This window comes from Geotrypetes seraphini, chromosome 1 (genome assembly GCF_902459505.1).
Source record: "Geotrypetes seraphini chromosome 1, aGeoSer1.1, whole genome shotgun sequence".
In the NCBI taxonomy this organism is placed as follows: domain Eukaryota; kingdom Metazoa; phylum Chordata; class Amphibia; order Gymnophiona; family Dermophiidae; genus Geotrypetes; species Geotrypetes seraphini.
The window spans coordinates 505,536,004-505,547,930 of record NC_047084.1 but is presented as its reverse complement, the minus strand read 5'-3'; the positions used below and the strand labels follow the sequence as shown (position 1 = coordinate 505,547,930).

Genomic DNA, 11,927 nt, shown 5'->3' with positions numbered 1-11,927 from the left:
TTGTCTAGAGCAGTGTTCTTCAACCACTGGTCCATGGACCAGTGCCGGTCCACAGAAATTTCCTACCGGTCCACAGGGCCAGCACGTGTATCAGGCCCAAAACACTGTTCTTCAACCGCCGGTCCACGGTGCGATCGATGCGGCGTTATCTTCGAGCCAGCTCCCTCTTCCTAACTGACTCAGTGCACAAAGCCAAGGGCTGTGGCTCCTATGGGCATCCTGCGCCTGAACCAGAAGCCTTCTGTCTGATGTTGCAACGTCAGAGGGAAGGCTTCCAGATGAGGCAGGGGACGTGCAAGGTGGAATTAGTACTATTATGGGGGCGGGGTCTGGGGTGGAGATTGGGTAGAGATGGGCGGGGTCTGGCCCACGACTTAGCCCTGTGTTCTTCAACCGCCTGTCCACGGACCGATGCCAGTCCACAGAATAATTCTTTTATTTCTGCCGGTCCATAGGTGTAAAAAGGTTGAAAAACACTGGTCTAGAGCAGTGGTCCCCTAACCCTGTCCTGAAGGACCAACAAGCCAGTTGGGTTTTTGGGATAGCCCTAATGAATATGTATGGGGCAGCTTTACATGCCTGTCACTTCCATTATATGCAAATCTCTCTCATGCATATTCATTAGGGCTATCCCAAAAACCCAACTGGCCTGATAGTCCTCCAGGACAGGTTTGGGGACCACTGGCCTAGAGCAGTGGTTCCCAACCCTGTCCTGTTGGACCACCAGGCCAATCGGGTTTTCAGGCTAGCCCTAATGAATATGCATGGAGCAGATTTGTATGGCTATCACTTCCATTATATGCAAATCTCTCTCATGCATATTCATTAGGGCTAGCCTGAAAACTCAATTGGCCTGATGGTCCTCCACTGGCCTGGAGCTTTTGCTGTGATACCGAAGGTGTTGTACCAGTCCAGTGGTTCCCAAACCTGTCCTGGGGGACCCCCCAGCCAGTCAGGTTTTCAAGATATCCCTAATGAATATGCATGAGAGAGATTTGCATACCTGTCACTTCCATTATATGCAAATCTCTCTCATGCATATTCATTAGGGATATCTTGAAATACTGACTGGTTGGGGGGTCCCCCAGGACAGGCTTGGAAACCACTGTACCATTCGAACCAGTTTGCTCTTACTAGGAAAGACACCTCTCAGGCACCAGAATTGTACTTTCGCGGTGCTGAAGTTCGCAGGCACCTTCCGACCTGCCACGCGGAAGGGAAGAGCCCCGGATGCCGGGGAGGGACTTGCCAGCTCTGCGCCTCCTTTAAAAAGCCCTGCACGCAGCAGGCTTCGCTTAGGACGGGACCATGGCCGAAAGGACGGTGTTCGACACCGACGTGATCACCCTCACCCGCTTCGTGCTGGAGGAGGGCAGGAAGGCGAAAGGCACCGGGGAGCTCACGCAGCTGCTCAACGCCATCTGCACGGCCGTGAAAGCCATCTCGTCGGCCGTCAGGAAGGCCGGCCTGGCGCATCTGTGAGTGGACGGGATCCAGCGACGCGTGCACCGAGCTGGGCTTTGCACTCGGCCCTGCCGTTAGCGCGACCCAGACGAGAGGGATTGGGGGGGGGGGGGGTATTAGTGTCCGAAAGTGTGACCATATGGCTCCAGAAAAAAGGGGACGGATTGAGACATCCGGGTTTTACTTCCATTGAAAGCAATGGATGTAAGGAGAACAGATTGAGACATCTTGGTTGCTTTCAATGGAAGTAAAACCCGGATGTCTCAATCCGTCCCCTTTTTTCTGGAGCTATATGGTCACACTAATTGGATGTCACGAAGGGGCGAGGGGAAGAATGAGGCCTAAGGGACGAGTCTGACGAAACTGTTCTTCTCACCTTAGTACATCCGGGGACTTTTTTTTTTTTTTCTTTACGCTGCTGTGCTGTTTCTGTCTCTGCAGCTTTTGATATGCTCTCTTCTTTTAATAATTAGGAAAGTAGCTCGTTCTGTAAGTGCGAGTTGTTTTAAATTTCTGCCTTGTAGAAAAGAAAAGGCTCAACAGATGTTGGGAGGAAAATCTAAACCTTTTTTTTTTTTTTTTAATTTCCAGAACTGTGGCGCCAAGTAACTAAACCAAAACATGAAAAAAAAACCCACGCTGCTGACAATCATGCAAACAAAAATCAAATCGTAAAAAAATAATAAATTGTGGAGAAAACCAAACCTCAAGACAGTGGTTCCTGAGCCAGGAACCACTGTATTAAGGTTTGTTTTACGCCACAATTTATTTGTTGTGATTTTGATTTTTGTTTGAATGATTGTGGCAGTCCCTCCAATACGTGTCAGCTGTGTAGGGTTTTTTCATGTTTTGGTTTGTGCTTTAAGCTGTACCACTGCTCCCATTTTTTAAATTTTTGTTATAGCACCAAGTAAGTAAAATATCTCCACTTAGTGAAAAAATTCTGTGAGGTGAAAGCTTTCCCCAATGCCTCTTCTCTTTGCACTTAGCCAGTCGCTACAGTGTTTAAACTTTGGACTCTATTAGGATAATGGCAACATAATAACTAACTTGTGTGTTTTTCATAATGCTAATTCTAATTGTAAGGGGCCCTTTTACTAAAAGATAGTAAAATCTGGATTTAGCATGTTGTAATGTGGGCCTTTCCCTTGTGCTAAACCCAGATTTAGGGATCTTTTTTAAATTTTTTTTTTTTTTTTTTTTTACTAAAGGTTAGTGCCTACTAAGGGACATTAGCATTTGTTAAGTGCTGCAGAGTTCATTTTATATCTCTGGGCCACATGGTACTTAACTTTAGTAAAAAGGCCTTTTTAGAGAATGATTTTTTTGTTTTCTTTTGAAGTCATGTTAGGGTTACCATATTTTTTAAGCAAAGCCCCCCACTCAGGCCACCCCAGATTCAGGTACATAGTTGCCAGGTCTGTGGTTTTCTTGCCCAATTTGGCTGCTTTGGAAGGCTGGTTGTGGTTTCTCTTCATTTTTGGCGGGTGGGGGTGGATGTCTTCTGTTTTGGGAAATGGACAGTACATCTCTGAAAATATTTGTATTGTGCTGAAAAGTTCTCAATCCATCTAACAGAGTTGGGGCAGCCTCCATCGAGGGCTATATACTTAGTCCGAGTTTCTACTTTTTTTTTTTTTATTCTGTTGGAAATGTACTGAACAAAAAAAAGTGGAAACTCGCTGGACTTGGGGCTCCTTTTACTAAGGTTCGTTAGCGTTTTTAGCACACGCAGCAGATTAGCACGGGCTAACCCCGCGCTACGCAGCTAGAACTTAATGCCAGCTCAATGCTGGCGTTAGTGTTTAGCGCGTGCTATTCTGCGCGTTAATGCCCTAACACGCCTTAGTAAAAGGAGCCCTAAGTGTATATATAGCCCTCGACGAAGACTGTCCCAAGTTAGTCAGACTGAGAACTTTTCAGCACTCCCTCATACATTGGGCTGCTTTTTCAAAGTAATTGGGCAGGATTCTAAAAACATATCTGTCAACACTGGTCAGGTAATGCTTTTGTGAGCTTTCCCGTCCCCAGTACCTCCACTGGCGCTACTACAATTTTTTTTTTTTTTTCCTTTTAAATTCTTTATTCATGTTATATTTGCATCGAGTGTACAGAAAGAATAACAGATTAACTTAATACATCACTTGAGCTATCACAAAATTTCCCCAACTAAAATGTATCCCTTTCCCACCCACCCTTCCCAATAATTAATATATACAATATAATAAAATCATTCATTCTCTTTGTAATTAATAATAAAAAAAAAATCAAGATTCCACCCCCACCCCAATCTTATAATTATATACATTCAGGGAAAAATAATAACTAGTCATTTAACTACAATTTAAAAACCTTCAGACAGCCAGCAGCATTAGCCATGTGATCTTTCTGCCCTGGAAGCCTTCACTTTGCAGCACTTCCTGTTCCCGCAGAGGAGGGATGTTGCAGAGTGAAGGCTTTCAAGGCAGAAAGATCACATGGCTAATGCTGCTGGCTGCCTGAAGATTTTAAAATTGCCGCAGCGCCAGAGAAGGTACTATGGACGGGGAAGCTCACAAAAGCATTACCCAACTACAAGGTGGGGGTGGACTGGAGAGAAAATCCAAGACCTGGACGAACTCCTTCCGGTCCTGGAAACTGTCCGGACACTCCTGAAAAGTGGACATGTCCAGGCAAATCCAGACATCCGGTAACCCTAGGTATGTGCTAATATTTCCATTAACTAGTCTTTAAGCCCGTTACATTAACGTGCTAGAATAGATGTGTCTGTCTGTTTCTTTCTCTCTCTCTCTCCTTGGCCACAGTCTGTGTCCTTCTGTCTTCCCCCACCCCCCTCCCCGAGCAAAGCTGTCTGCCCCCAGCACACACCTCCCCCCAAAGCAGCCCCCTTTCCCTCTCCCTTTCTCTCCATGGCCCATTATGTCTTCCCCCCCCCCCCCCGAGCAAAGCTGTCTGTCCCCAGCACACCTCCCCCACAAAGCAGCCCCCTTGGCCCCTTCTGTCTCTCCCCTTTCCCTATCTCTCCATGGCCCCTTCTGTCTCCCCCAGCACACCTCTCCCCCCAAAGCAGCCCCCTTTCCCTCTCCCTGTTTCTCCATGGCCCCTTCTGTCTTCCCCCCCCAAAGCAGCCCCCTTTCCCTATCCCTATCTCTCCATGGCCCCTTCTGTCTCCCCCCAGCACACCCCTCCCCCCAAAGCAGCCCCCTTTCCCTCTCCCTGTCTCTCCATGGCCCCTTCTGTCTTCCCCCTAGAGCAAAGCTGTTTGCTCTAAGCACACCCCTCCCCCCAAAGCAGCCCCCTTTCCCTTTCCCTCCATGGCCCCTTCTGTCCCCCCCCCAGAGCAAAGCTGTCTGTCCCCAGCACACCTCCCCCACAAAGCAGCCCCATTTCCCTCTCCCTATCTCTCCATGGCCCCTTCTGTCTCCCCCCAGCACACCCCTCCCCCCAAAGCAGCCCCTTTCCCTCTCTCTCCATGGCCCCTTCAGTCTTCTCCCCCACAAAGCAGCCCCCTTTCCCTCTCCCTGTGTCTCCATGGCCCCTTCTGTCTTCCCCCCAGAGCAAAGCTGTTTGCCCAAGTACACCTCCCCCCCAAAGCAGCCCCCTTTCCTCTCCCTGTCTCTCCATGGCCCCTTCAGTCTTCCCCCCCCCAGAGCAAAGCTGTCTGTCCCCAGCACACCTCCCTCTCCCTATCTCTCCATGGCCCCTTCTGTCTCCCCCCAGCACACCCGTCCCCCCAAAGCAGCCCCCTTTCCCTTTTCATCTCTCCCTGGTCCCCCGGTATTGATCCCCTTCTTACCCTCCCTCCATACCGGCGTCTTCTGACCTGCTTCTCTTGAAAGCAGCCTGCGATCATGGTGGCCGGCTTTAGCAAACTTTGCAGGCTGCTCTCCAACTCGGTAGCACGTTTCCTCTGACCCGATCCCGCGCGTCAGAGGGAACGTGCTACTGAGGTTGGCGAGCGGCCTGCGAGGTTCTTTAAAGCCGGCCACCATTGCAGGCTGCTCTGAAGAGGAGGATCAGCGGCAGCGGCGAATGAGGGTGGGAGGTGTGTTCCCTGCCGAGGACGCGGGCAGGGAGAGAGCTTGCCTGCGCTTCCAAATGGTGAGTGAGGGCGGGAGGAGGGGAGTGGCCAGAATGTTCCCTGCCGCTGGGTTCTAAAATGGTATGCGGCCACGGATCTCACACCACAGTGGCAGGAAACACGAAACCCTAAGTGCGCATGTGCACTTAGTTTTATTATATAGGATGCATGATGTGGTAGCCCTTTCGGCAGCTCCTTGGGACTCTGGGCAAATCACGTAACCCTCCATTGCCTAGGGTTACCATATTTGTGAAGCCAAAAAAGAGGACATATGACCCTGCCCCACCCCTCGCCTAGGCAGTTGCCTGCTGTGTGCAGTCAGAGACATAGCAAGCTATAATTGCATTCCATGTGACTTGCCCTCCATGGCACCCCATCCTTTCTTGTGCTGCACCCATGCTATATCAAGACTTTCAGTTGTGAGTCTATAAAATACTGAGTGGAGTGGACAAACCCTTGAGTTGATAACCATGTAGAAAAAACATGAAACAGTCCTTCAGCTGTTAATGGATCCAAAGCATCGGGGGCAATTGAAAACACCAACCAAACATCAAAATAGCAGGCTCTGTGGACTTTATTTCAAAAGCCTAGTCGGGGAAACTAGATTTCTTTCCTGACCATAGTCTGGTTCAGTACCTCTCCCTCCCGACTTTAAAAGCATTCAGCAAATGGTCACAATATAGCAAACAGCCCCAGGGATCTCGGTAACGCATGCAGAGCACATGTTACAGATTGTCAACCCTTCCTCCCCCCCAAAAAAAAAAAAAAAATATTTCCTCTACTTATCTTAAATCCATAGCATCCATTCCATTTGGAGTTTATTTCTTGAGGCCCTGGCAGCCAATCCATAGCCAATTTTTTTATCTTTTTCCCAGGGAACAGGCAATTGGGAGTAACTTCCCGATACATCCTCCTTTCGGTTGCCACTAATGTTAGGACAGAGAGCATTCTTTTATTTTGTCCCAACTTAGGCAGCAGAACACTGGTGCACCTGCACTGTGCAGTAGGTCCCTCCAGGATCCCAGTTGGTCTCATCAATGGTTCCTCCTCTCCTCGGGCCTTGGCAGCTGCTGGCTATGCGCAGTGCAAAAGATCAGAGGAGAAAGGAAGCTCTTTTTGCTTGCCGCACAACACGCACCAGACGATAAGGTGACTGGTGTGACCTGAGCTGACCTCTGTTGGCGCTTGCTGTGGATCTGCAATAACAGTCGGCACTGACTGCTGCAGCATTGAGTCTGGAGCTCTGAGTTGACCATCAGTGGCGTACCTAGCATATTTGACACCTGGGGTCAATAATTTTTAAACACCCTCTCTATATGAAAAAATATATATTTTTAGTAATAATCCATGAGTCACACCAGCATCTTAACCTTTGCAGTGAGTACTAGAACATCAGTACACCCACTGTAAAACTTAACAAGCCAGATTAGTATAGTTTGATTCTGCACAGTCAATGCTAACAGAAAAGCATGTCTTCTTTTTTTTTCGCACACACAGATACTCTCATCCAGTATAGAATGAATAACTGCAAATTAAAAATAAAATATGTAGACAGCAATGAAACGGCCTCTTAAGAAGCCAGAATCTGCACAGAATGCAGAACCACATAAACAGTGAAGCATGTCCTCTAGTACTGTGCAAAATATAAAAACAGCAGATGTAAATTTGAAGAAACTGACGAATACCAATCACCATATAGAAAAAAAAACCCAAAATAGGAAATAAGATACCATGCTATTGGACTAATACATTTTCTATTAGCTTTCAGAGGATATGTATGGATATGTTATCACACTTATTATAAGTTTAAAAATGAATAAAGATTTAAAAAAAAAAAAAAAGCTTTCAGAGGCCAAAACCTCCTTTACAGTATCCTTTCCTGATCTGAAAAAGCAGTTTGGTCTCTTAAAGCTAGTCAAAATATATATTAAAATTACCGTAGTCTAATAAAGATAACCTTAGTTCCATTTTTCAAATTATAAACACTTATTAATACAGCTATAAAAAAACAAACCTTTAGCTACCTTGGTTGTCTCTGGGTTTCTGCTTTCCTCATCTTCTCTTCTCTCTCTCATTCTTTCCAATGTCTGTCCTCTTTCTGTGTCCCTTCCATATGGCTTGGCCCTCTTTCTCCACATTCCATCCAGCCTGAACCCCCCCCCCCCCATCTCTCCTTGATCCACCATTTCCCTTCTGTGTCTGCAAATTACCATTCCACCTCTTTTCCAGTATCATCCTTCTGTGTGCCCACCTCGCCACTGTCCCTATCTCACCTCTTTTCCAGAATCCCTGATCTACCAGAATGTCCTTATCTTCTCCTCCCCCACCCACACTTCATCTGTGTTCTCAATGTCCTTATTTGTGTATGTGATGATCTTAAGGTGACCAAACAGGTTGAAAAGGTGAAAGCTAGAAGGATGCTAAGGTGCATAGGGAGAGGTATGGCCAGTAGGTAAAAGGAGGTATTGATGCTCCTGTATAAGACTTTGGTGAGACCTCATTTAGAATATTGTGTACAATTCTGGAGACCGCACCTTCAAAAAGATATAAAAAGGATGGAGTCGGTCCTGAGGCAGCCTACTAAAATGGTGCGTTGTCTTTGTCATAAGGGGGACAGACTTAAAAATCACAATATTTATACTTTGGAAGAAATTCAAGAGAAGGGAGATGCAATTAGCATGAAGGTATCCATCAACTGCATGTTAATTTGTTAGCGTATAGTAAGTGCAGCACATTAATTGCTGTACACTCTTCACACCCATTCTCAGTCTACACCCCACCTAGCTCTGCCCCTTAACACAACAGTCCCTTAAGTGATTTAGTGCACTGTTCTTCAACCGCCGGTCTGCGGACCGGTGCCGGTCCACAGAAAATTCCTGCCGGTCTGCGCAGGACCAGCGAAATCAACATCTCCAATTTCCTGCGGTCCGCGCAGGACCGGCAAGATTGACGAGTGGAAGTCATGGGGAGCCTCTGACAGGCATGCTTTCTCTCCTCCCAGCAGCTCTCCTTATCAGCGCAGCGATTCAGGAAGGCAGCCTTGGTGCTTTTGCTGAGTCATGGCCACCTTTGATGATGCAACTTCCGCTTTCCTCGGAGGTGGTGGGACCCAACAAAGGACCTGAGGCTGCCTTCCTGAATCGCTGCGCTGGCAAGTAAGGAGAGTTGCTGGGAGGGGAGAAAGCCACTGTTAGAGGCTGGGAAGCTGCTGGGCATGGTTAAAAAAAAAAAAAAAAGGGACAGCTGCTACTGGACCTGGAGGGAGGGAGAAGGAGAGATGCTGCTGGGAGGGGAGGAAGGGAAGAGTTACTGCTGGACAGGAGGAGGAGGGAAGGGAGAAGGGAAAAAGGAAGGAAACAGCTGGCAGGGATATTAGAGGAGAGGAAGGGGAGAGAAGGGCATGAGAAAGCAGAGAGATTGATGTTGGGAAGGGGTCAGCAGAAAAATAAGCAGAGAGGGACAACAATAGTAGATCTGGTGTAAGAGAGATAAAAATGAAGAGAGCAATGAAGCTGGAATGAATTATGTAAAGAGAGAGGGGTGCAGGCTGGATGGAAAGGGGAGAGGGGCATAGAAAGAAGACAGATACCATATGGAAGGGGGAGAGGACAGACAGTGGATGGAAGGGGCAGATGCTGCATTGAAGAGACAGAGAAGGCAGACTGGAAAGAAGAGAGTGAAAAGAAGATGAAGCAGAAACCAGAGACAACAAAAGGTAGAAAAAAATTTTATTTCTATTTTGTGATTAGAATATATCAGATTTGAAATATATATCCTGCTAGAGCTGGTGTTAGACATAACTGGGGACTGCAAAGCCCAGGCAGTGCTTCCTGATGGCGTTGCCTGGCTGGCCTTGAAACTTCCTCTCCGACGTTAGAATTGTTATTGAGTGGGGAGAGCTGGTCGGCCCGGCGCTTCTGCGTCCTCATTACAGCATCGGTAAGCAGGGAGAGCTCAGAATTTGGTGGCGGCTTGGGGGCCTTTTCCCCAATGGCAGGGGCTTGGGAGAGGGCAGGGAGAAAAAGACAAAGAAAGAAAGGGGGTAGGCAGGGAAGTACAAAGAAAGGGGGGACGGGGAGACAAAGAAAGAAGGGAAACAGAAAGAAAGGGGGCATGGAGAGAGAAATAGACATAAAGGGAGGGGGCAGGGAGAGAGGAAGAAAAAGTTGGAGGAGGGAATGAGGTCTGGAGGAGAGGAAGCATATAGGAGGCTGAAAGAAGGAAAGAAATATTGAATGCACAGTCAGAAGAAAGTGCAACCAGAGACTGATGAAATCACCAGACAACAAAGGTAGGAAAAATGATTTTATTTTCAATTTAGTGATCAAAATATGTCCATTTTGAGAATTTATATCTGCTGTCTATATTTTGCACTATGGCCCCCTTTTTACTAAACTGCAATAGCAGTTTTTAGCGCAGGGAGCCTATGAGCATCAAGAGCAGCGTGGGGCATTTAGTGCAGCTCCTTGTGCTAATAACTGCTATCGCAGTTTAGTAAAGTTGTTACTGAGGTGACATTGCATAAAGTCATCTGCCTTGATCTCTTTGGGGAAAAAAAACCCTGGAATATAAATGATAATTCCATTTTCTCTGCATACAATGTGCTTTGTTTTGGGTTGTTATTTTTTTTTTTAATTTTATTTTATTGTTGGTAGATCATTTTGACTTGGTCATTTTAAAAGTAGCTCGCAAGCCCAAAACGTGTGGGCACCCCTGGTCTAAGCTGTTACAGTGTGGCAGTCTGTCTCTTTATCAGCTGCTGTTCTGGACTTTACAACAGTTACTATAGTTGCAGGGTTTGAAAGAGCTAGTTGTAAAAAACGTTGCTTTGTGCGGCAGCCCTGATTCTGAGGGGTGTTGTCACACTTTAACCAATCAGTCTGTTCCTAATAAGACACAGTTCTCTAAAACTTGCCTGGGAGGATTCTTGTCGTCGCCATGCATTTTTTTTTCCCCCTCACAGAAACTAGAAGGGATAGTCCTGCAGCACTGAGAAATGCACAACTTGTTCTGTTACAATTACAGCTCATATTCAGGTCTCTAGCACAGAGTGGACATAAAAGGTCCTTAAAAAAAAAAAAAAAGGCCTATAGAAGACAAAATGTGCACTTCATCCTTAGAATGCGAACAATATTTATTTGTTTCTGATGTGTCACATATCATGCTGAGTCTGTTGTCTTGGTATTTTCAGTTTAAGTTTTGTCTGCATATTTGTTTCTAATTTCTGGTCCCCTGTTCTATATTTGGAGAAGAGCCATCTAGATTTTGCTTATACTGAGGTTTGGTAGTCTGCTTTATTGATTATTTTGTAGGCATCTGAAACATTCCTGCTTGTTCTGTTTCCCCAATAGGAGACATGGTGCTGTTATAGTTTATGGTTTTGCATACTGCCATTCATTTAAAAAAAAAAAAAATACAGAAAATACAGCATGGCAATTTTTACAAATTTAAAAAAATCAATTAGGAAGAAAGGAACTACAATATAACAGGACAGAGGCCAACTAAAATCAAATCCATGGCTGGAATCCACAGATTAGTTTTGGCCAGAATCAGAACGGAAACCTAAAATGTGGCCTTGCCTCCTCCCCCAAGCCAGCCTCCCACTCTGAGAGAAAACCCAGCCCCAACTTCTGTTCCACCCTCCCTCCCCCTCACCATCCATATAGGTTGTCCTCAGACCTATCTGCTAAAGGCTCTGGTGAGCTAGTGGTTTCTGTAGGGCAGGAGCATCCCTTGATGCTCCTGCCCCTAGTGGCTCTGTATTCAAAATGGTGGTCACGATTTCCTATGACCAGCCATTTTGGAATTGAGAATGTCATGAGCAGGAGCTGATATTGAAAGCTCTTAAGTGTTACACAAGGCCACAGCCAGAAGACACATTTGAGACGGTGCAACTCTGAGGGCTCTGGTGTTCTTTATATTGCATTTTTTAACGACAACAATGCTTTGCGGTTGGTGCATTCAACACCCGCCAATGGCGGGCAGGAATAAACCCTGCCCACTATGTAGCAAAGGGCAAAGAACAAGCACATGCATCAATTGTATCAATAACCAACAAGGATACTCTGTGCATGTGTTTCGATCGTTCTTACAGCGATCATCGGATCGCTGTAGGGCGTGCATCCGATCAGATCATTTGCATGTAAAATCGGTTGTGAATCAGTTGCTTGGCATGTCTCAGCCAAGAATCGCCCAAGAACAATCCAGGTAAATTTAGTGAATCGGGCCCTTGGTTTGCTTGAAATGGGAGAATCTTCTCCCAGGATTCACCACCTCAGAGACTTAACTATTGCCAATTATCACTTCCATTTTATCAGTGTTTAGTGCATTGGATAGACAATGGGTTGAAGGAAGCTACTACTCCATTTGAGTTCTGAAATAG

General features: G+C 46.4%; 1 protein-coding gene across 1 annotated transcript in view; it reads left to right on the top strand.

Annotated features, from left to right (window-relative positions):
* The first annotated feature begins 1,100 nt into the window (after positions 1–1,100).
* LOC117352024 (fructose-1,6-bisphosphatase 1-like) overlaps positions 1,101–11,927 on the top strand; it is a 53,583-nt gene continuing 42,756 nt past the window's right edge. Inside the window, exon 1 of the mRNA XM_033928007.1 lies at positions 1,101–1,478. Within this exon, the coding sequence (XP_033783898.1) occupies positions 1,309–1,478 (170 nt within the window). The 5' untranslated portion in view covers positions 1,101–1,308. The remainder of the gene's footprint in view (positions 1,479–11,927) is intronic.